Source organism: Aythya fuligula, chromosome 3, assembly GCF_009819795.1.
Source record: "Aythya fuligula isolate bAytFul2 chromosome 3, bAytFul2.pri, whole genome shotgun sequence".
Taxonomy (NCBI): Eukaryota; Metazoa; Chordata; class Aves; order Anseriformes; family Anatidae; genus Aythya; species Aythya fuligula.
In genome coordinates, this window is record NC_045561.1 from 4,249,682 (window position 1) to 4,274,916 (window position 25,235).

General features: G+C 37.6%; 1 protein-coding gene across 2 annotated transcripts; it reads left to right on the plus strand.

Annotated features, from left to right (window-relative positions):
- The first annotated feature begins 459 nt into the window (after positions 1-459).
- On the plus strand, positions 460-24,686 carry KIAA1841 (KIAA1841 ortholog). 2 transcript variants are annotated; one of them, XM_032184237.1, is made up of 22 exons: positions 460-605; positions 881-1,058; positions 3,072-3,237; positions 4,869-5,055; positions 8,197-8,290; positions 9,321-9,559; positions 10,393-10,451; positions 11,295-11,455; positions 12,288-12,374; positions 12,476-12,586; positions 14,597-14,720; positions 15,200-15,352; positions 16,006-16,151; positions 16,494-16,593; positions 17,673-17,705; positions 18,648-18,747; positions 19,781-19,875; positions 19,986-20,014; positions 20,112-20,185; positions 21,214-21,302; positions 21,693-21,784; positions 22,674-24,686. In XM_032184237.1, the coding sequence occupies exons 3-22, from the start codon at positions 3,088-3,090 to the stop codon at positions 22,708-22,710; spliced, it is 2,160 nt and encodes a 719-aa protein (XP_032040128.1). In that variant the 5' UTR covers positions 460-605; positions 881-1,058; positions 3,072-3,087; the 3' UTR covers positions 22,711-24,686. The 2 variants fall into 2 exon arrangements, with proteins under 2 accessions (XP_032040128.1, XP_032040129.1); XM_032184238.1 differs by lacking the exons at positions 460-605; positions 881-1,058; positions 3,072-3,237 and having other exon boundaries at positions 5,003-5,055; positions 8,201-8,290.
- Positions 24,687-25,235: the final 549 nt, after the last annotated feature.

A 25,235-nucleotide genomic window follows, 5' to 3' on the forward strand; every position in this document is an offset into this window, starting at 1 on the left:
CTTTTTTTACAAACACATCTTTTTTTTTTTTTTTTTATACTAGAAAAAAAAGAAAAAAAGCTGCCCGGCTGGCTGGGCGCAGCGGTTAACTCCCAAGCGGCGCTGCCCGCCCGCCCAGGCGTTAACGAGCCGCCCGTTGCCACGCCCCGGCCGCCATTTTGCGGCGGCCGCCGCCCCGCTCCCCTCAGGCCGCGCGCGCCTCACGCGGCCGCGCGTTGCCAGGCGACCGGACGCCGCGCGCGAGGCGGGCGCCGCCGCTGCACTGCGACAAGGCGGGGCGGGGCGGGGAGCGCCGCAGCGCGCGCGCCGCGCCCCACCCGGCCTCCCTATTGGCTCTCCGCCGCGGGAGGGGGCGGGGCTTCCCCGCTCGGGCGGCGCTGATTGGCGGGCGGCGGTGACAGGGAGCGGGGCCGGGGCGGCTCCCGCCTTGGTCCTGAGGAGCCGCCGGGTGCGCGGGGCCGCTCCGCAGCGGGCGGCTGCGGGGAGGCGGCTCCGTGACGGGCTGCGCGGGCACCCCGCGGGCACCCCGCGGCCCGGCCGGGGGAAGGGCGGCAGCACGCGGCTCCTGGCGGCTCCTGGGGTGCGCCTTGTGCCGCCCGGCACAGGTGGGTGCGCGCTGTGAGGCGGGGCTGGCGGGCTCGGCGCCTGCCACAGCGCCTCAGCGTCCGCGGTGGCCGATTCGGCTTAAATCTTTGATTAAATCTTTGATTAAATCTTTTATAGCGCGAGGCTCAGAGCCTGCTGCGTTGTCTCCTTTAAAGCGTAAGCTCTCTTACAGGGGAGCTGCTCTTCTGCCTTTGGTGATCTGATACAATCACACGGTGGCCAAAGCGGTGGCTTAGGGAACGTGCGGCGTTACCAGTAATTTTTCTCTCACCAGGTGTGTTTTGTGAGGATCCCAGCGCTCCGTCACTTCTCACCTCAGCTAAGCCTGCTTTAAACCGGCTGCAACTTGCATATCAGGCAGCACAGGAGCTGGGCTGCGTATCTTATACCCACACAGGTTTTCCACTGGTGCTGAGCCGTCCTTACCTGGTCATTCCTTCCCAGAACAGCAGGTATACATATTTAGTGCCTTAATTGCAACTAACGCTGCTATCTGTGTTATATATATATATATATAACATATATATATATATATCTGACTCACTAGACAAGTTTCCATCACCAAATTCCCACGTTGCCACCACTTGGCACTTCAGTCAGGATGAGTGTAAGGGCTCAATGAACGTAGGCACTCATCTACCTTTACCTCAAAATGGCATCTATCTTTGCTGGAAAGATTGGGCCCATCCTGTCTGGGAAGGACCTTTGTGCTTAAAAACTGGCTATTTGGCACGCTTTGCAAAAGATTTCATTTAGATGGGGTTGCTGAAGTGCTATGACTTTTATCAGATTGGCTCATCTTCCTAAAATGAAGCTCTTTAACCTGGTGCCCTCTTCTGTGTTTTGTTTGTTGTGTTTAAATCTCACAAATACCTGAAACCTAAGTATTATTTTAGTATGTTCTCTTTTTTTTTTTTTTTTTTCCCCTGATGGTTTTATATAGCTGTTCTTTTGAGAGGATGACAGCTTACAGTTAGCTGCTATTCTGAATTCTATTTCTACTAATAAACTAAAAAAAATGCTGGAGTGATTTCTTCAATCAGAAGCAAAATCAGTGCTATGTTTTATGTTTTAATTGTCTCTTAGTTGCATGGAAAGTGATGCAAAAGAAATACCTACCTGTAGTAGTCTTCTGGTAACAAGCAATTAGTTAAATCTGCTACGATCCGGGTGTATTTTCCTTGAAATTCCTTATAGTCCTTGCTTTCTACAACAAAAGTCAAATTTCTGCATGTGACTTGTAGGTCCTCTTATTTATGTGATCTGGGTAAGGTGCTTCAGAAAAGGTCTACAGTGCTTCCAGAGTCCTTATTAAGCTCTCTGGCAGGGTGCTAGTTGAGTATGGAAGCCCTGATTAATGCCAGCAGTTTTCTCCCTGTGTATGCTAGGACAGTGCTTTGAACTTTTACTCTGCTCCCTGGTACTATACATAGCATGCTTTTAAATAACTAAATAAAGATATTTGTTTGTTTTTCCTTCAAACTGGGAGGACTGCATTTGTAAAGCATTCACTATTGACTTTACAGGCTTTGTACTGGTGTTTGGTCCAGTGCTCAACTTGAAACTGGAGGAATGAGGTTGCTTGGCCCTGATAATCCCAGCTGGGTGTCCTGAATGTTTCAGGACAACTCAAAACTGAGGTGCTCAGGATGAGAGCTGAGAGACAGCCCCGTGTTGTGCTTTGAGGCTTTATTGATTTCCCGGAGTTTCCCATGTAATTCCCTCTACAGCGGGAGTCTGGTTTATAAAACAAATAGGCAGAACAAGAAGAGATGGAAGTAGAAAGTTTGGAGAACAGAAAAATGTATTTAAGTGCAAATAAACTTAAATTTAGGAGCCCCCCTGTAGCTTTGGCTGTTTATTCCAGAATTGCAGGAGGTCCTGCTTCATATCGGAGGGCTCAGCGGTGTGCATCCCCCGTGGAAGCAGACACAGGATGGGTCCCTTTCAAAGCTGCAGAAGGGGGAGGTGGCTGTGGTAGTGTATCCCCCAAACAATCAAATACCAACAACTCTCAAAGCCTTCAGTTTACTGCTCTGTGGTAATTTGTGAGAAAAAATTGGTAATAATCATGGTAATATGTTGGTAATCATGGTAATAGTGTCACTTCCAGAAGCATGTCCCGCTTGGAGCTACAGTTCACAGCCTCTCCTCACCCCTTTCTCCCCTTTTTTTTCTTAATACTCTACAATTTTATGTGCAATTTTTCCGTTCCTCTGTGATGAAGCAATTCAAAGGTAATTCCTGCTGCAGTTGAGCTGGGTTTGATATGTTTTGCACGTCTGCTCCTTCCCCCCAAAGAATTTGAATGTGAAAATATGAAACACAAACCTGAGAGCATTAGGACGTGCCTGTAGTGCTGTGGCAAACATTTCCCATTGGAACTTGGGGAGTGTTGCGGGTGACTTAGATTAAGCTTTGGCAAACAATGCAGGCAGACTTGCTAACAACTTTTTCTTTTCTAGGCTTAAGCAGCCAAAGATGAGTCGTGGATTTTCAGAAAACAATAATTTTCCCTATGACAATAATCAAATGGTTTTGGATATGATTCTGTGCTCCCTAATCGGTGTTCCCCAGCCTATCAACTGGGACAGCGTGGCAAGGCTCGTTCCAGGATATACATCCAAAGAGGTGAGTTTACTAATACAAGTATCTGTCTACTCTAAGTAGTACTTTATGAAGAAGAAAACTTTGGGGAGGGAGGGGAATTGAAGTTTTTTTTATATTTTTTTTTTAAGTAATATATAATTACAAGAACTGAAAATGCTGAATGTGCAGTAGATAGAAAAAATATTTTTGTTTCTACAAAACTTGAACATTGGAATTAAGATATAGAGTCCGTATTTTATTTCATTAAAACTGATACAGAATAAAAATCAATGGAAAGTAAAAACTGAAAACAGATTTAGAAGAAAAAAAAAAAAAAACACAAACAACTATGATGTTTCAAAATAAGATTATTTTAATGGAAAGGATGGCAGTACCTACTACCCTCCTGTAGCTTCTCGTGGCCTTACTAGCACACCTGATAATTTTCTGTGAATGATATTCTAACTCTAAGGAAATAAGAGTTACAGATCTTACTGTGAAGGAGAGCAATTGCCTTTCTTCCTTGGTCCTATGTGATGTGGCCTATTCTTTCTTTGGTTGGAATAGGATTTGGAAGAACCTAGTACCTCTCTATACTTAATCTCTTCGGGCTGCTGAATTTCCATGTGAAATTGTTTTCTTTATTTTTAAATAAAACTGATTTTTTTTTTTATGAGTTATGAGGGAAAGTGAGTTAAAAGAGTAAAGTGTCTTTTGCCCTTGTGATTCAGTGAAGCTAGAAAAAAACAAGCCAACAGTCTTTACTTTCTTATAAACTTAATCAAATGTGTCAGCTGACATTTGGAGCATTGCTCGTGGGCATCACTGTAACCTTCTATTTAGAATATCAAAGTGAACGATTGGGAGTAGAAGCTTGTGTGGAAGGTTTCTGCCTTTCAAGTGTTCAGCAAAGCACTAGGGGGCAGGAGGGTGTCTCCCATTTAGCTTTCAATTTGCAGGCAGTCCTATGCACCTTAAGCAAACAAAATAATTACAAAAATCTTAGTGACATCTCTCCCTATGTTAACTAAGATAATGTGATTAATTAGTACATATCTGGCCTGAAGAGTTGTGTCACAGGAGAGTTGCCTGTGGAATTAAGCAGACTTACAGGTATGTGTAAGTTACCCGTGCACAGGATTCTGCAGAACCAAACCCATCACTGTCCTTGTGAGTTACAGAATTACAAAATGGGAAGACTTCCTTGTTCATAAAAACAAGGAGTGGAGAGTTGATAACAGTGCAGAGGAAATCGCCAGTTCCATGTGTCCAGTCAGAGTGGAAATCATAAAGGGAAAGAGTAATAATTATGAAGCAATTATAGCCACTTGTATTTGACAGCGTTTGTGGCAGAAGGCCTAGCTACAAAAAGAGACTTTAAACTCTCCTTTAACTTCACTTTTGAAGATCTGGTTTAAAATCACAGGCCTTAAGGATGTAAAGGTTGAAACAGGTTCCACCTAACTTTATTGTTACTGTTTAATTTTGGCAAATTTTATTGTGTGCTTATGTGCTTTTCTGATACCACGAAGTAGGAGGCGTTATAAGTCTAATATCAGCATGATCAAACTGTTCATGGCAAATATGAAATGCAATATCTGCCTCAAATTATAGTTATTAAAAATGTACTGAAAGCTACTGCTTCATTGTCCTATCATTTAATCTTGTGACAGTGTGCAAAAAGGTTTGATGAACTAAAAAGCAGTGGAAGTTCACCCGTTGACAACCAGTATAATCCCCTGATGGCTGCTGGTGGGAATCCTGTGGAAACTTTAGCCACGTACATCAAATCCTCCTTGCTCAATACACAGACAGAGTTTCAGGAGCCTGCTATTGGGCAGGATTCCATTACAATAACTGGTATGTTTTTAGTCCTTCTGAAATATATTGCCTTTTGTTATGATCCGAATGTGCATGCTTTTCTGTCTGGAGTGGTGAGACCACCCAGGAACAGAACTTTTTGCCTTTGCAAGAGAAGATTTAAGCATACATATAATACATACGTGAAGTCTCTTACAGTTTGTGTCGAGGCAGTGTTAATTTGTTTGGGTATTTTTGATAATTTGCCCTTTCAAAGGGCACGATATGCAGGAGTGCATAAATCTGTATGCTAGATCCTTCTGTTCAGCATTTTTGGTAAGGAGAGGAATTACTCTTCTGTTTTGTATCCCGTGTTGGCATTGTTAAACCTACAGCTGCTTGCAAACACAATAAGCTGTGTTATTTGAATAACATGAAAGCTGTGTGCAGAAAAGGTGTGGAAAACTGAGATGATGATCCCTCAAGGTCAGACTTTCCTCTCCCAGCAAACTTGCCAATTGTTTGGTGGCAAGAAAGCTACTCTGGAGCTGGGAGCATATTCTAGTCACTTTTTGATGCTGGATAGTCTTGCAGCAACATACAATGTGCCTTAAGTCAATGATGTGTCCCAGGAATGCTTTGACAGAACAGGACCAACCCTAGTAGTTGTGTAGTGATTGAAATAAAATTAAATATCTCCTTAAGTACCTCTACTATGTGGAGTTTTAATTAACTGTATGATAGTTATCCTCTGGATTTCATTATACTCTGAGATGTTTTCAGCACCTCGTAGGACTTGGCAAATGTGTTGCATGACAAATTTGCTTCATTGCAGTAATGAGTAAACCATTTCTGTGGTGCAAATTTAGAAGACAGTGAAGTGTTAAAATGTTCTTTGTTAGGGCATCTTTCACTGTTGCAACTTTCTGGTCACTTATTTTTGCAGGAGAAAAACAGCTCTTTGACCTTTGCTGCAGAATGAATAAAACATTTTTAATTTATCTCGCAATGACATGGAAACTGTATATGGAGTAGGTAGACCAAAAATGCTTTCATCAGCTTTCAATGTTGTACTTGTTAAATGCATTATGTGGAATAAATACTTCTTGCACCCACGGGTGGCTACTTAGAAGATTAGTAGCTTCCCAGTAGGCAGTTAACAAGCTAACTCTGCTCACAGAGCTCTTTACACAATTACTGCATGTTTTCTTTTTAACACTTTAATACATGTAATAAGTATTAATACAGTACCCCAATGTTTCCTACTATAAGATCCTAGCATGAGATGATTTCTGTTTTCTAACATGTTTCCTGTGTGACTTTGGATAAATATTTTACTCTGTTTATACGTAACTAGCTAATATGAAATTAGGGTAATTAATCTTTTTCTCACAGGCTTGTAGTGAACTCACCCTCTTAACATTTGTGAGGTACTAGTATATTTCAGAATTAAGGATTTGAAAAAAGTCTCTTTGTAAATTTATGTTTTTTTCATCAATTACTTCCTAGTGTATTTACTCATATCTGCACCTTTTTTAATTTTTTAAGATCAAAAATGTGGGGCCTGTTTGGATTTGTTTGTAGACACGAAAAAGTAATCAAATTTGTTTTGAGTTGGATTATGCTTTTATTCGAGGTGTGAAAACTTATTACTAGCTAATTTTAAAGCAAACTGCTGCTAAGTCCTTCTAAATAAGTATTATGGCAGTAAACAAGCACACAAGACAGTTTTACTCAAGATATCTGTTACTAGCTTTCAGAATTTGAAACATCTTTGCTGAAAGAAGAAAAAAATATAGAAAATGTGTGGTAAAGCTCTGTTAGTTTGGCTCTGTTGCATATTCTTGTCAGAGTTATTTCCTTTTCTTCGGTAAATAACTTCCGTGTGGCCAAAATACATTTCTTAATATTTGCAGACAGAACTCTTCTTTGTCATTTTTTCCACAGGCCTTGCCTTTAAAACATTTACCTTACCTTGCATTCAGAATTTAGGACTCCTGCCTTGGCTGTGGAATGGCTGCACTGAAGGCTGTGGCTGACTCAGGCCTTTCCAAGGTTCTCCTAGGGTCTGTCCAGTAAACGTTCCCGTTTTATTAACTGCCTTTCTTCAATTATGGCCTTACTGAGGCTTGGCCAAGCAAGACCTTAGGCTGTATCTTTGGAGAAAGTTTTGTTTCTTTGGCCTTTGATGTGATAACTGCTTTCCTGACAGGCATAACTGCTGTGTTCTGAACTATACAGAGTTTCCAGATCATTTCTGCTGTCACTCTGCTATTGTAACGTAGCCACAAGATGAGAAGGTCTATTTTAGGTATTTTTGGAAGAGTGCAGCCTCTTCCACTGCACAAGAGAGAGAGAAGGTGCTTCTGGAGCCTGTTCCCTAGAAATCTGAGAGTGGGGATCCGTTCATCACAGTAGGAACAGTTACTCAACGTCTGAATGCTGGTGTTGTCTTAACCCTTGATCCAGGACCCAGTGGGTTTGACGTCTAGACATTCTGGCCTTCACCAGGTTTTGTGTGCACGTTCCACTGCTTTTAGTGTGTTTGTGACAAAAACCTATCAGAATTAAAGTTCAGCTGTCCTTTATACGTGAACTGAGCTGCATGATGTAGTTCTAGGATGAGAAGGATTTGGTCTGCATTTTAGGAGCATGGCTTCGGGCAGTTGGCTTCTTAAAGCCACACACTTAAAAAACTTAGCAAAAACACATCTACAAAGATTTCTGTGAGTTAGTTTGGAAGCAGCTTATTTTCAGAGCTAAAAAAAGTGTGGTTAAGAGGTGGAGTTAATCTCAAGTAGTTATATCCTGGCAGCAAAGCTGCATGAAAACAGAAGTTTTGATGTGGCAGAGTCTTAAGACCCACATCCCACAAAGCAGATGAGGAGAGCTGAAGGCCGGATTCTATGCTCAGAAACAAATGCTGACGACTTTGCACGAATCTCATTGCTCTCTATTCAGACAGGATTGATTTGGGTTTCCAGCCAAGTGTCTGGGCAACCCAGCAATGTTGCTGATCTACGTTGCTGTTTTATGGCATTCAGGGCAGGAGCTTGGCTTATCTAGCAGCCCTTATGGTAGCACAAATCTATTGCTGGTTACGTAACATTGCTCTGTTACGACAGCCGTGCTTCGAGATAACAAAAAGGAAAAGGTGAGGCATTTTTGATCTAATGCAGCCTTTTTTTCCTTACACTTAAGGAAGGCCCAGCACAACCTCTGCAAGGAATTGTTCGTCAGAATCTGAGAAAGGTCCTGTGCATAACAGTGGAGAAAACACTGACGAAAGCCAAGGGTAAGAAGAGCTTTGCGTTTGTTACCTAGGGGTTTACAGAGCTGACAGAAAGATGTCTAAAGTTCTCTCACAATTCTTCTATCACAAAGAACACAGCTAGGAACATCCCAATAAATGCTATAAGAAATTTTGTAACCTTTTCTTGCAACAGAAATGTTAGATGTTGGTTTGAGAACTTCAAATGTGCAGTAGGGATAGCTTATGTAGGAATCTGCACGTAGTGTTCCTCTGAATGACTGATCGCTGCTGTAGTGAGAATGGGAACCGGAGCCTGATTTTAAAAAGAAGTAAATCAAGACTGATGCTTAATAACATTAAATATATATTAAAAAAAAAATAATCTGTGAACATAGGTTTGTTCTGTTCATGTGGAAGAAGGAAAATAAAACTGTAAATGAAAAGTGCAAGTGAGTGACTTTACTACTAACTCAAATAGCCATGCACATCACATGTTTTCTGTACCAAGTAAGTACGCCTAGAAAAACGTGTTTGATTCAAGTGTAAGGTTAGAGATTTTTCTGTGGAGACAGTGTTTACTGATTCTAGCTTTTACTTAAGACATAGTCAAAAGAGTTTTAATTTCCACTGATGAAAATTGCTGTTGTATGTTCTTATTGTCCTTCTGTGCTTCAGTAAGGTAGGCATATGTTTATGCCTATCTTTTCAAGAAAATAAAAAAGGGAGAACAAATAAGTTCTTTATGTAATTCAGGTAGTACCCCATAACAAATTGGAGACAAAAATCAGAGGCTTGAGCTCAATCTTTTTTCTCCAGTCCTTGAAATGGTAAATGGCAGTGATCTTGTCAGAGGATGTGCATTTGTGTTTTTCACCAGGTGTCTGACAGTACTCTGCATTAATATTTAATAACTGCAATTTGTTTTGCTTCTGTTAATAAAAATCTGTTAGAGACATCAGTTTTGCAATGTGTGCTTGTGATTTGGAGATGAAGTCTTGGAGTTTTATCATTCTAATTGGTCCTTACGTGTACTTATGGTCCTAATTTGTTTTGTGGCTTGCTTTCCTTTGAGGCCAAACATGGTGATACATGTGTGTGATGAAGCAAAAAACCTCAAAGAAGATTTTGTTTGTCCTCGAGACCTTTTGATATCGGAAATGAAATACTTTGCTGAATATCTGTCAGTGGATGCCCAGCGCTGGGAGGAGGTGGACATCTCCGTGCACTGTGATGTTCACATCTTTGACTGGTTGATAAGATATGTTAAAAGGAACACCAAAGATTGTGAAGCTAATGAAATGCCCACTCTAGGTAAAAAACAATGTGTAGAGCATTTGTTGCAGGTTTGTTATGGTCTGTACTAATGGAAGGTTAAAGTTTTTGCTACAGTTCAGCTCGTCTCCTGTTTCTGTACTAACGTTTTTCGTTTGTTAGAAAAGTGTTACAACAGAAGATTCATTGATCATTATAGCAGACGTCTCTGATTCCTTAACACTGGCATTTTCGAGGATAGCTTAAACAGTGAAAAAAGTCTGACAGTTTGGGATCTGGTGGTTTTAATTAAGGTTCTTCAGACATCTTCTGAACAAGAATAGAGTGGTAGTTATAGAACAGTGACAATTGTATTAGGTTTTGGTTTGTTTCCCTTCTGCTCCCTATCTGTACAGGTGCAATCCTTTCTAAAATATCAATGCAATCTGATACAACAGCAGAAGAACTTTTCCTTTATAAGTTTGAGGCAAGTTTTTAATCTGTGATTATATCTATGATTTATCTGATCTATTTAATCTATTATTTGTAAATATAAACAAAGCTAGAATAGTGTTAAAACTTGAAAAGCAGAGGTTACATTGAGCAAAACTTCATCTGGGTATGGTGGCTAGCGATGGACGTTTATCTTGCTTGTAATGGTTTAGTCACTGTATTCCTGTGCAGGCACTTGTTCCAGTCTTTATAAATTCCAGATTGTTGTGCTCTGGCCACCTAGATGATAAACCAAGGCTTTGCATACTAGAAGGTGGAATAATGAGTTGATTGTTCTAAAAAATAATATTTAAAACAGATATGAAATGTGTAGCGGGAGGGACGCAATGTGAAATTACCAGAAGAATTAATGGAAAAAAAACTTTTTTTTTGCCTTCTAGAACCAGCAAATGTCATATCAATTCTTATTTCTTCTGAGTTTTTGAAGATGGATTCATTAGTAAGTATTAAGAAAGGATTCTGTGCCATAAGAGTACAGTTAGTCTCTGTCTAACAACTTGTTTGTTGTACTTCTGCTGTTATGTAAACAGATGATGACAGATGCAATGAGGGCCTTTTAAAGATTTTGCCACCTTTCTTATTCAAGGCAGTAATCTAAAATTTGCAGAATCTCAATAGGGACGCAGAAAACGTACAGAGGAAGTTATTTCTAAATGTTATAGTGAAATCCTGGATTTGTCTTCCGATGACTGATTCAAGTAATGTCAGAATCTGTCTTTGACAGGTTTTATTAAAAAGATTACTAAATCAGTGAATACCTCCTATTTTGTGTCCTTACACAAAAAAACTTCCATAGCTTAGGATCTGGTTCTCCTTCAGCTCTGCCTATTGACTTGTTTGTTAAAATGTTTGTCAAGTTCTGTCATTAGGGTGACCTACAATTAAATACATAGCAAATTTAGCTGTTTAATACTGAGATCCAGGTGATGCTGATGTATAATGGTTCTCTTTTGCAAGCCATTGCGAGGTACTGCTTACTGAAGGCAAAACATTTGTGGAGTTGTTTTCCAGATTCCTGTAGAAACCTTTTGGAGGAGAACACAAATGGACTCAGTCAAGTTAATTCGTAGTCTCTTTTAAACAAATCTGAGACTTGCTTTTTGTTTTTGGGTAGAACTGAAATAGTTTTCTAAAACACTAGATGCTTTCTAAAAAACGAAACAAAACAAAAAAACAAGAACCAAACAAAAACCTACAACAGTTTGAAGTAATTAGCGCATCTTTTGAGATTGCTTTGTTTAGAATTCTTTAAAATTACTTTTAATGTTTCTGTTTTTCCTAGGTAGAAAAATGTATTCATTATTGCCACAAAAATATGAATGCTATTGTAGCCACACCATGTAATATGAATTGTATCAATGTTAACCTTGTCACAAATATTGCTGATCTCTTCACGCACAATGAAGTGGAAGAGCTGAAGGACAAGAGAGATAAATTCAAAAGGTAACTTTTTGCCCTGTAATACATTACTGAAGTGCTATAGGGCTTTTGGATCATTTTTTGGATCATTGTATGACACACTGTGAAGTTTGGAATCATGTATATGCAATTTATATTCTCATATAACATATCTTCATCATAGAACATGATGAAGTGACTTCAGAATTTTTTTATTAAAATTACAAGCAAAAGGAGAGGTTTTTATATGAGGCAAGCTGAAGACAAAGGTCCCACTAGGAGTGTGACATGGACGAATTATTCATGAATTCTCATGTGAAAGCCAGGATTAGGGTGAGGAACCATGACATGACACGCTTCTAATTCTTACAGTTTGTTTTCAGCAATCTGTGAACTATGTTGTTTGGACATAAAAGTTAGGGTGGCTGGAATCCTGAAGAGTTGTGATTGAGTACTATTTTAGAAAGCATACAGAAGGACTCTGGCTTAGTCAGTATCAAGAGAAGGGTCAGTTATTGGAGTTATTGGAAGGCAGACTGACAGAAAAGGAAGAATGAAGTTGAAACTTCTTTTAATCAATAGGGATGATGGCATTCTAGGCAGGGTAGAAGCTGGCAGCTTAAATTGTCGAACAATATAATAGAGGGGGAAAAATTTAAGGGATCTCTTTCTTCACATCATAATAAAAATGATGACTAGAGATGACTAGGCCAGGAACCAATTATCTAAACGGATTATTTTAAAGCAAAATCACATTAAAAGCTGGATTCTGAAAGAAACACAGCGACTTTTGCAAATCGTTAGAATATAACTCTTAGTCTCAGTATACATAAAACATTTTTTTCTAATGGGTAAGCTGTGTTGCTGTCGTTAATAGTAAACTGTTCTGCAAGAAGATTGAGAGACTATTCGATCCAGAGTACGTAAATCCAGATTCTCGGGGAAGTGCTGCAACATTATACAGGTGTGGTCTTTTTTTTTTTGTTACTACTTCAATTGCAAGGGCAGTCCCTATAATTGCTCTTAATCCAATATTTTGTCTTCTATTTTTATTTTTAAATCTAGATGCTGTTTATGTAAAAAGCTGCTAACTAAAGAAACTGAAAGAAGAATTCCATGTGTCCCAGGAAAAATCAACATAGATCAACATGGGAATATTGTCTTTGTACATATAAGGTAGTGAATATATATGTTGTTTTTTTCCTTCAGCTAAATGATGTTGTGTGATTTTACGAAACGCTACATGTTTAGGAATTATCAGATACTTGCATTGCAAAATGAAATGAAGGATACATATAGAACAGTGAATTGTTTAAATTTTTGCAGTACTGGGAGGGGAGGGAAAGAGTTGAGGGAGAGTATGATGATCTGAAATTCATTCATCAGTGCAGCTGCTGCAATATGGAAAAACTCCAGGCATGATTACTGGGACGGCTATTTTGGGTTGTACTGCTTTACACAGAAAATACTCAGTTAATTGTTTCAGCTAATTGTTTTTAAGATATATGGAGCTGATTGGACAAATTGAATTAAAGGCTGCTTTACTACAGGGCTCATTATGGAATGGTAGCTCCATCTCTGCAAGCAAAGGAATGTTGAAGATTATATTCTAGGCTGACTTTATACTGTCAAATCAAATAATCAGCCTGCTTCGAAACTATTATAAATAAACATTGCCAGTTGTTCTTCTGTTCTAAAGTATTTGTCCAAGGAACTTCCAGGACCTGTTCTGCATCTGTGCCTTGTTCATTTGACACAAATGTTTAATTGACTTCTGTCTCTTTGAGCCATGTTTGTGAACAGTTGGATTCTCTTCTTAATGAATGTCAGTGCACGACGTGCTGCAGTTTTCCCTTCCTCCTCACATACCCCCTTTATGGAAGACAGTGGAAAGTTAATAATGGGAGGCCTTTCTCAACGTATCTATTCGATTCAGAACAACCAAAATGTGGTTCAGTGTCAGCTCCCAAGAAAATGCATTCATCTAGTGTTACCTTCCACTAGGTTTTGATTAAGTTCTACCTACCAGTCTAAACAGAACTGAATCTGTTATCCTGTCCTGACATATTAAAATCATTGGTGATTAGCCACTTAAAATTCATTAACTGTAGTATTGAAGCTGACTATGTAGCTGATATGCAGTTTGTAGTTGTATTATTAAAAAATACAGATTTTTAAAGTTATTCAGAGAATTATTTAAGTTCTAATTATTGTAGTACTTGCAACTGCTTCTCTACACAGAATCCTTTTATTATTCCTTAGATGAGGTGGTGTTGGCCACTGATAAATTCAGGCTTATGATCTAATACAAACCTCTCTTTAACGATTTAAAATTAGTTTTATATGTATTGGTCTTCCAGTGGTACCTAGAGCTAATTCCCAGTTGGAACCACTGCTTTGTTAGTCTAGGTCAGATGTACATATAATAAAAAATAGCTCAGGACAGGCTTAAAATTGTGGGAAAACAGTATCTGCTCCTTCTGAGGATAACATGCGCCAGTGCTGGTTGTGTATTCTCTTTTGAATTATGAAGAGGTGTTTGTCATTTTATCACTTGGAAGGAACAAAGGCTGTAATGTGCGCTATTTTTAAGACCAGAAGTCTCAGACACAGGTGTTCATAAAAAGCAAACAAAAAAAAAAGTCTCCTGTTGTCAAGCTTTAATTACTGACTGACTAATCGCTGTTGCATTGCAGGTGCCTAGAAGTATATATACTCTGGCTTTTAAATCAAATAAAGTAGAGTGACAGGACTTTGCTTCTGTTGCACAACATTATTACTCTACGTAAGAAAATGGCAATTTCATTGATCTTGTTTGCATGTGCATATTTCAATTCCTTCTACTCTGCATATTGTTTTTCTTTTGTTTCATGGTTCTCCTGATTTCCAAGGGCTCAATATTTATCTTATTTTATATATTTGCAATATGTGGAGCTTGAGAGGAAGCAAGCTGTAATTCTTTGTTGTTAGTATGCTTAGGATGTTGTGAAAGAACGCACACGTTTCTATCATGGTCTGAATTTAATGATTCATTAAATTCATCATCCTTCCTGTCCTGAACTCTTCTGTAGGATTTCCACCAGTGGAAGATGTGGTGTTCTGCTCCTTCTCCAATTCACTTTTCTTGTGGCTTGATCAAAACAGTTTTATTGACTTTGCGTCCAACCTGACATTCTGCTTTTTCAGAGATAAAACCTGGGAAGTCCATGAGTACTTAATTGGCCTTCATGAAGAATTAAAATCTTGGCGTGATGTTTATTGGCGTCTCTGGGGGACTGTCAATTGGTTGACCTGCTCAAGATGTAATCAAGTTAGTCTATTCTCATTTTCGCTTGTTTGGTAGCTGGTTTATTGTGGGTGAGGTTTGGGGGTGAGGCAGAGATCAAAACAGGTCAGAAAATATATTCCTTCCTTCCCTTTGGCCTGTTGGTTTTGTCACCAACTGGCTTCCAGTGATTATTTATTTATTTATTTATTTATTTTGAGTGGGAGAGATGATTGTTTGCATTGTGGAAGTAACATTCTGTGGTTCTTGACTTTCAAGTACTATTTTTTCCATCATTTTCCCTTTTCCTTTTGTTCTGGCCACTCAATGCAAAACAAGACTAAATTAAAATGTTTATTCTCTGGCTGCTCAGGTTTTAGTGAGTGAAATAGTCTTCCTATGGGTTATTGAGTGTTTGCATTTTGGGACGTGGCAATAAAGTTTGATATGCATTCCTTATAGAGCAAAATTAACTTCCATAAGTAACCTCATCTCTCATTATGTCTCTTTTTATTCTAATGTAGTGTTTCCTGTGTACCGAATTCTCCCATTGCCAGTACCATCCACAGCCAGTTCTTTATCCAGGTGTAGCAAGTGCTCTGGGCTCAACTGGGACAGGAGTATATCCCTGTTGTAACCAAAAAGTGCTTCGATTTGATCCTACTACCCTCCCAAAGGTACTTAAGTACTAGCTCACTTTTAAAACAGCATAACAAAGGGGGAGGAATGTGGAATATGTTACAAAAATAGATCTTTTCCAAAATAAGGACTGTAAATTGTTGCGGTATCCTGCAGACTTGCTGCAGGGTAGGATGAGGACTGACCCCTGAAATCAGTCTCCGTCCTGTTTTAGTGCCTTGATCTGAGAACCATCCAAGGATAGCAGCATTCCCTGGCTGGCAGGGTGGAGCATGGGTCTGGAGGAGAGGGCACTGCAGTAATCCCAGAAAGGCTTTTTTTTATTTCTTTCCATTTCTATAACAGCATGTGTAGTGCAAGCAAGGGATATCCATCTGTTCCCTTTTGTCTTTATACATTTGACTATGTTTAATGCTAAAATTGAAAATGAAACAGTCCTCTAAATATTGTTTTTCCTACATAGTGAACTCTGCTTTACTTCTCAGAATCTCTGCTTCTAGAGGTTTGTTAACTTTAGCAAGAGCAGAATCAATGTCACCTCTAGAATTAAAACGTCATCTATATGGTTTACATCCTGAGAAAACTTCTGAGTTTACAGACAAAATGTTTTTAGAAAGCTAATTTTTTGTATTGTATTTACCAAAATCAGTTCTTCCCATTAACTCATTTCTCTGATGTGTATGTATCACAGGGCTGTCAAGTGAGGGATCACATGGTCGGCTCGCCCTCAGGAAATGAAGATGAGGATGCTTTATCATCTCAGACTACTAAAATACTGAATGATTTGCTCCATCATAGAGACGTTATTGTTGTTCCTTTCACTAAGGATGAGAATAGGTAAGAACACTGCATTGTTACTGATATCTTAGCCTTGAACGCTTCGTGTGTTCATGTTGAATTTAATCTCTCTGTTTTTACATGGGTGACAGGGCACTTTCTAAAGGTAACTTAATTGGAAAGGGAAGAACAAATACTGTTGCCTTTTACGTTTCAAGTAGATGTGTAGTCATTCAATCTCCATAACCATTCATTCCTATCTTTATTTATATTTTAATGGATTGTTAGCAAAATATTATGTGGGTGATCTGGGAGCGTTTTTCTTTTGATGAGTACAGAGAGACTTGTTCTAAGTTGTGAAATAGAAAAATAATATAGTTTTGTTTCATGTGTTTCTGTAAGTGACTCTGGCATTGGGCTCTGTGATGAAAAAGGCATTGAATGTGACGTACTCGTAGAGCCAAATACACCGTGGGGCCCCAAAACTGGAGAAGTCAATGCTGTGAGTGACTGCTAATGTTTTTTCCCCAGTCTTTCCAATAATGAAGAGCCTTACAAGGGTACTTTGAAGAATTCATTAAATAACCTTAATAAATAAATAAAATACATTGATAGAGGAAAAGGTGCACCACTGAGCACTGCAGGATAGCATAGGCTAGTGAAGGTATAAAATGCCTAGTTGATTAAAAAGTGAAACATTTACCAACTGTGCCAAAAATATTTCTGTAAAGCAGAAGTAATTCTCTGGGTGTCTGAGCTTTGCAGCCCGTTTATAGCCCAATGGTATTTAAGGAACCAGTCATATTCTACAATACATCTGGTGGCAAAGTTTATTTATTGCCACCTTCATTTGTCTACTGACGCATATCTGGGTACATATGTCCCTGTGGCTTTTATAAATCCATATAAATGAAGTACAATAATACGTTGTTTTTGTTTGTTTGTTTGTTTATTTCCAAGGCATTTACTTCCCAGTACATAGTACTTTTCAGAGCTATGATTCATTTATGTTTCTGTGTCAGATCAAAAGAGATACTTTCAATGCCAAATTTGTGTAGACTGTTTATAGTACTACCTCTCTTTTAAAGAGATCTTTCATGCAAAGATAAGTTTTTGAAGATCTGCACCCATTATGGAACTTCTGGTAACTCAGTGATCCTGTTGGTAGCATGATGCTGCTGATAGCATAAGAAGTTCAAACAGTGTCAGTAGCTCTCCAGCAACAAATGCAGGAAACTTTAAAATCTTAACTCCGTAATGATCTGGTGCATAACAGCCACCCAGCCCTGGACTGTTTTTTTCGTATTACATACACATAAATATTTTTAAGCTAAGGTTAGGTGAATTGAAACATGACTGTGAATTTACAGTGTTTAATTGATTAATTGGACAAACAAGTTGTAAACTATTAGTTATTCCACCAAAATGTAAAGCTAAAAATGAAAGTAGATTTTCCAGGAGCTACCAAGGTAGATTGCTGTTACTTTTAGCATGTTGTTTTTGGGATTCTACTCACTTCTTTTTTTTCCTTCTAATCATAATCAATTCTTTAACTTATGTCTCTTCTTTTTGTGACTACAGTTTCTTTCTCTGAAGAACTGGACTTTACAACTGGTTAGTAAAATGTTTTGTTCACATTTTCAGGCATTTGCACTTCTGCCATGGCAGAAAACTAGCTTTGCTTTTTTTTAATCTTATTTTCTTACTAATTTAGACAAAAGTTTTATTTTCTTTTGTGGTAATGTGGAGTGGAATGTGAAGTGCTACGTTAGCCTGAATAAAAATTAACATTTCCTTTTAAAATTCTTATAAATGATAGCACTAGATCAGCAGCCTAGTAGGTCATTAGGCAGACAGAAATGTAAATCTTCAAAAACAGAGTTTTTAGTGCCTGTCTCTTTGGTTTGTCTGAGATGTACGTATCCAAATGATGTATTCGTAGTGTACTGCAACATGCATGCTCTGTTACTTAATTACTGAGTATCTCAGCAGTTTCAGGATATAGCAACCCTCAGTAAAACCCTAAGAAATCTTGTATTTTACTATATTTTATGACTACATGGCTATCTCAGATATTTGCCATCAAAGCTTTAATTTTCTTATTAAATAGAAATAATATATCCAACAATATTTTGGATGCTAAATGCAGAATCATGCAATGATACAGGCTGGGAAGAGATTTCTAGTGGTCATCTTAGATATTTCATCTCACTCGCAAACCAGGGCCGACTTTAAAGTTAGACTCAACTTCAAAGCTTTATCACTTTGCCCATACCCAGTCAAATATTGGTTATCTCTGAAGATGGAGAGACCATAGCCTCTCTGCGAAACTGCTTAGAATGTTTGACCACTTGGGAGAAATATAATAAAAACATTTGCCAAAACATTCTAAGCAAAGATCTGAAATTACTTTCTCAACATTTGAGAACAATTTAACTTTGCACGTAGTTACATCACTAAGATGTGGAGTTAGATTTGAAAACAACTCCTCTGGGACAGATTTGATGTATCATTAATTAGGAATCAAGCCTCGCCTATAATCTGTGGCACTTTTAGAAACAGCAGTCATTGTTATCTGAAGAAGAGGAGTATACCACTGGCTCAGAGATCACTGAGGATGAAGTGGGGGATGAAGAAGAAGTATGCAGGAAACCAGGTATAACAATAGTGTGTATATTCAACCTCTCTGGAATTTTAGAAATAAAGACTCAAGACAGCAGAATTCTTCTGTATAGGAGCTCTAAACATTAGGAATTTTTTAAGTAAAAATACTATTTCAATTTTATTTCTAGTTTTTCTTTGTTTAGGTATAAATTACCCTATTGCTAATTGTCATCAAAAATATTGGCAAACAAGGGAAGTTGCAACTACTCACATTCTAGATGTCCTCGAAGTTGATCAAGGGCATATTTTGCAGGAAGGACTATCAAATGACTGTTTTGAAGTTTTGCCTAGATAAATGTTGGAAAAAATGCAGTGGCTACATAGCTATACTTCCTACATGCCTTTGTTTTTTAATACTGTTCTGACTATATGACATTATGAAAGGACTAGTGGGTGTGGCTAGAACTTTGTCTGCATTAAAGATAAGCTCTGTATAAACTAAAATGATTTTCATTTTTTTTTGTTGTTGTTTTAATTATGATAAGGGGTTTAGGAATGTGGAAAGCCAAAAAAAAACCAACAGCTTTTCCTTTCCACATTAATAATGAGCCACTTGATCTGAGGCACTTCATTTTTATTTTTGTCTTAACTTGAAAGAATAGGAGTGTACAAGTTCATTTAATTTATTTAAAAAAAAAATTTGCATGAAGATTTGTAGTTTGACTTCTAAGTTGTTTTGTCTGATATCACTCAGTTTGTTGATTAATGTAATATGGTCAGAGATGCAGCTTGTATGTGTACTTACTTTTTAATTTACAAGAGAAAACTTGTGCAGTTATGTGTCATTACCGTTTATTTCAAATACGTGTTCAAATAATGCACGCTTCTAATGGAAAAGCATTTGAGTAATCTGTGTGTATTACCATGTCCATAACACTGACCAAGAAAGAGAAAATTACCAGTTTGTTTACTTTCCCTGTAAAGGAATAGGGGAGAAAAGTCCTTTTGTAGCTGCGTAGTTGTGAAATTCCAAATATCTGTGATTGTGTCAGTCAGTAGATTTTTATTTTTATTTTTTCAATTAGCAGGGAGAAAGGAGAAATTAAAGAAATTCTACAAGCACCCAAAGAAAGTGCTTTCTTCACCTAGTATTCAGAAAAAGGAGAAGGCATCTGAGAAGGTAAAATCAGAGCTGTGAAGTTAGCCTCTCTGAGTTGAATAATGAGGATTTTACTTAAGTCTTGGACATGATGTTAAAATATACTTAATGTATTTTTATTTCTTTGATAGTCAAGTTCCCGAGATGCATCTCCTTTCATGTAAGTAGTTCTCAAAGTCCTTGAGAACTTACTGTAGTACATTGCTTTCTGTAAACTGTTACTGATAACATTCTGTGCATCTTTCTTTTCTAATCAGTGTGAGTATGCAGCAGAACAAATGGGATGCCTCCAGGTCACTAAGATTCAATCAAGATGCTCAAAGAGAAGATGGTCCGTTCTTGCATGAGTCTAGCTTTTGTAATCGTAATATTATGCAAAGAAAATTATTCTTTCATATAAGAAATGGCTAATTTTCTTGAAATATGACAATTTAGAGAGCTTTAGGTTGAATTTAATCTCAGCTATAAGGGTTGTTTGTTTTTTTCATAGTTCTTCCTCATTTGGAAGAGAACACACTTCAACTAGGCTAGCTGTTAGTAATCACCTCTATCCAAACTACACAGCAGTCTCAGATTCTTCCAAACTGTACAAAAATATTCATACAGCTAGGAACTCCTAAAAATATTACTTCAGGATTTGATTGGTGTTTATTAGCAATCTCAAATATTCTACAGCAGAAAAATCTCTGTAGCAGGAAAATTGAAATAAAATTCACCATGTAAAACTAAATTGTAGTCTTGCACAAAGGCTGAAAAATAAATGGGCAATGTTGAGACTTCTGACTAAAAATATTGGAAAAGAGTTCCAAGTTTGCAGGAGAAAAAGAAAAAAATATTCCAAGTGTATGTTAGGGTGCTTTATGTTTTGTAGTTTCTCCTGTGTAATCTCTGTAGGTTATGTGGTGTCATATGGTGACTTGGCAAGAATGCAAATATTTTTTCTTGCATCCCTGTACCATTTGTTGTCTGGGCAAATAAGTAGAGATAAACATTCACTTGCATCTCCTTCCCAGTCTTTCTGACTAAAAATACTTAGAAAGTTATTTGTTTATTCTCCTTTTTTAATATCTCCTGAGATTTTTGTGCATTACTGCTGTTTTGAAAATCTCTGCCTCAAAACCCTTTCTGTAGTTTCTTTATTTCAGTGTAATTCCTCAGGCTGATTCTGGCATCTACCAAGAATACTACTGAAGCTAGATTATTCATCAAGATCGAGAATTTTGGTTGCTCGAGGTTTTTGTATGAGCTGAAAAGAAAGAGTGTTATTTTTGCAAATAGGATATCACTGAAGTGTGTGTAGTTCTTCTCTTTGTCTTCAGCAGCAAGAAAAACCTGTTCTAAATATTCTTTTTCTGACAGATCAGAGAAGAATGTCTGAGATTACAGGGCACTTAATAAAAATGAGACTGGGAGACCTTGATCGAATCAAATCAAAAGACAGCAAAGAAGTAAGTCTTTTCCTGTGTTTACAGAATTAAAGTGATCCTTAGTAACAAAAACATGTGACAAAATTGAAAACACTATCTTCTCATTTATTAACATGGAGCACTGAATTTGATTGATTTTCATTTTCTTGTAAGCATGGGTGGAGGATTTTTGGTTTTGTTTTTTGGTTGGTTGGTTGTTTTCTTGTTTTGGCAAAGCAGTTAAATAATCATTTTTAACCTTCACTGCCTTTAAAAACTGGATATGGAAAACAGGATGGGTTTAAAAGGTTTTGGTACTCGGTTGTGGCAAAGAAATTAGGCCATATGTCCTCCTAAATATTAATGATTTTTATGAAAAGTCACTGATTAAACTGAGATAATGTCACAACTTTTTTTTTTTATGCGTTCCAGTATGCAGGAGGCATTTATTCTAGACTTGAAGCTCAGATAAAGGCCTCAGCACATGTCAGTACCCGACAAATCAATGCTGAGAAGAATGCCAGGTAAAATATTACAATAAAATGAAAATGCAGAACAGGGATCTCTGGGGAGGCTGTGGGGGGGTGGAAATTGTTTAAATTAATCATGCTTCATTTCATACACTTTTTTGCATCAACATCCCTTCTGGCAGGTTAACCATATATGATGTGAAAGCTTCCTTTGTCAAAGTAAACTACAGCTAAGAGAGTGAAACTCTTGTGCCCATGCTGGAAGAACTGCTTTTATGTTGGAAGACTTACTGTTCTTTCAATATACATTTTGTTGAAATTATATATATAAGTGTAAAATTGTTAGTTAAGATTCTTTAGCCCATCCTCTGGCCTCCTTCCAAAAAAAAAAAAAAAAAACACAAAACAATAATTAAAAAAAAATAACATTCATTACTGTATATTGGTCATCTACACCTCAAAGGGATAAAAGAAAAATTAAGTGAGGTGCTGGCAAACTGGTTTTAGAGCCTAGAACTGGTCATAACTTGGTCAGCAGGTGAGTCTCTGAAGCTAAACCTTATAATGAAGCTGTTGACAGACTTTAAAAGACGTGCTGGATGCTTCAAATATCTTATCAGAGGAATTTCTTGCAGGTCTTATTTCTGTCCAAAGAATGCAGGTGCCTGTAGTGATGCAAAAGAAGTTATTTGACATTACAGTTCTTTGAATAGCGTTACAGTTTAACATTGCAGTTCTTTGTTTGAATGCAGTTTGTAGCTGCAGGTATACTGGCAGAGAGGCAGCTTTCTCAAACTGTGAGATGTTTTTCCTCCTTCTCTCAGAACACACTAACGTGAAAACAACTTCAAATAAATACTGACCAGAGAGCTACTTCATAATAAGCAAACAGAAATTTGAGCTGTAATAACCCACATATGTTTCTTATGTGCTCCTAATCCAGGTCAAAATCCCGTTTTGGTCAAGGCCGTCCAACATAAGGACTCATGGAAAAACTGTAGCTGGAATACTTCACTGCTTCCTGAAGCTATATGGCACTTTGATATACGGAGAATGCATATCTCCAAAAGCTTTGACTTGATAAGCAGTGACTTATTTATTACTTTTCACTTTGTAAATTATTTTGTGTGATAAATGAATGCAAGTCCAATAAGGTCTGTACTTATTTCAATTGTAAATATACTATTTCTTATATTTAAATTTAATTGCTTTTTAGGCTATTGTGTTGAGTTGCATAGAAAATATTTTATAAACATACAAAGTTAACTTATTCAACTAACTTTATTTATTGGGAAAACAAATATTTCTTTTGGTATGATAGAAATAGTAAAAAGGAAAAAGCAAGACTACTGATTTCTGAGTACAGTCAGCAGTGTTAATACTGCTAAAATATATATATGTATATTTATGTTGCATTTGATAGTATGTTTTAGGTCAGTCTTCTGGGGATTTGCATTTAAAGTCAGTGACAATACAGTAGCTGTGACTTAGATTAGTTTAAGCAGTTTAATGCAGTTCTGAGGCTTCCTTCTGTATAGCCACGCAATTCCCATTCATGTGAAGGTGGGTATCAGGTAGAGACTAGACCTCTGAAGATTATTGAAATACTGTGATGATGCAGTATCTCATCTTGCATGTGGAACACTTGCTTTACTTGCATGTGAAATTCATTCTTTTTTCCATATCATATCTGATTCCTCTTGCACAATACAATGTTTTGTTCCCTTCTGATGTCCAGACCTTAGGAGGCAAAGCAGTTCTGTCTCTTTGCCTTACCACTAAATTACCTAGCAGATAGGTTATTAATTAGCCACCTTCAAATGAGAGGAATCATTAGGACAATTTGTGCATATAGATATTTTGGGTCTAGTTCCTATCTGAAACCTGCCTCAATAACACTGTTTAGAAGTCAGATGCACTTTCAAGTTCCGTATTTGGAGCAATAGAATACAAGTTTGTGTATATGTCAAATCTAGGGCTACCAAAATGAAATAAGTTGCCTAGAAAATAATTCATATATGAGCAAAGAAAATGGCAATAATGGCAATAATAATGGCTGAATTCAAGTAAACACATTCTGACTTTTTTGAAACAGGTAGAAAGAGCGCTCAGGGAAAGTTTATTCTGGACCACAGCTGTTTAAAAAAAAAAAAAAAAAGGAAAAAAAAAAGTGAGTTTGGTGTAATTTTAAGTCTGCAAGATCCTGGGGGGAAGGACAGGGTGGGACAAGGAGAGGGAGATCATCATTGAAATGCACTCTTCTCTCCACTCAGCCTTTTTTGTTTGTCTTGTTTCCTGAGAATTTTCAGTAGGCATTAGAAGACTATGATAGCAATACTTGAAAATATTGCTTTAAATGTGGAAGATTTTTAATAAATTAAAAATGAATGTTTATTATGTGTTCTGTCCAATGCAAATTCAGAGCCCAAATAAAACTAACGGGCAAAACTGTGCATTTCAGTGGCTTTGACCTGTATTTAAGTAAGGCTTTACTAATGCCTCAGGTCTGTTTGCAAGTAGTACTGCAGCTTTAGGCCGTTACAGTAAACATCGAAAGACTGATTGTTGTATGCTGAAAGAGAAAGTATTTAAAATCCACTGAATAAAAAAAATAATTAACAGAATAAGAGTTTTGCTACAATACTGTAGCTTCTGATAGAGGATTATTCCAAATAGTAAACTTTGCCATAAAAGTTGCAGGCTGCATGTGTGTGTGTGTTGTTTTCTTAGAACTACTGACTAGAAAAGGAGGGAAAATCCTTCTGGTTTTGTTTTGTGGGGAAAAAGCCAGTTTTATGTGCCAGTATTGTTATATTCAAAAATATTTTTGAGCATATAACAATAGCATACATGATATGCGGTCTTTTTTCCCCCCTTGCCTACCACCTTGAATTTCTATCTTGTATTAATTTTGAAGATTGTCTTGGTTTAATGGAAATAAAAGTTACTGATTTAAGAAGTGTGTGTTTTTTATGGATACTTACAAGAAATAAGTACATGATTTTTTTTATGACATAAATCATGCTTGTGTATTTGTGATTAAATTGCAGCTTCATGATACAGGCTTTTTATCTGTCAACATCGGAATATGGACGAAGGCTGAACTGTCCCAAATCTATGAGAACTTGAAAGTATTTTTATCTGCATTGAGTTTTGAAGCTGGATTAAAAGCTCCTGAGTGAGATGCCCTGCAAATGACCCAAGTATGCAAAAAGCCAAACTAAGCTATGCTAAAAACATATTTAAGTTTGCTTCCCACTGCCACAGTGCCGATAATACCTTTTAAACAGTCTGACAAATCTGTGAATAGGATTAGTTTTCATTACTCTGCTTTTAGAACTTGCTGTATGCATGTCCTCTATATGTATGGCTGCAATACGGGAACATTATGGCTCGAAATCTTGGAGAAAGGGCCAGAACAATAAATTTAGCCACAGTAATGCCTCCAAGAGAAAAAGAGTACATGTTAAAAGAAATATGGACGTATAGTTGCCCTGGTAAGTGA

Coding starts and splice junctions, on each gene's coding strand:
- KIAA1841 (XM_032184237.1), top strand. CDS start 3,088: ATGAGTCGTGGATTTTCAGAAAACAATAATTTTCCCTATGACAATAAT. Junction 14,721..15,199: donor CCTGCTCAAGATGTAATCAA/GTTAGTCTATTC, acceptor ATTCTAATGTAG/TGTTTCCTGTGTACCGAATT. Junction 18,748..19,780: donor AGAAGTATGCAGGAAACCAG/GTATAACAATAG, acceptor TTTTTCAATTAG/CAGGGAGAAAGGAGAAATTA.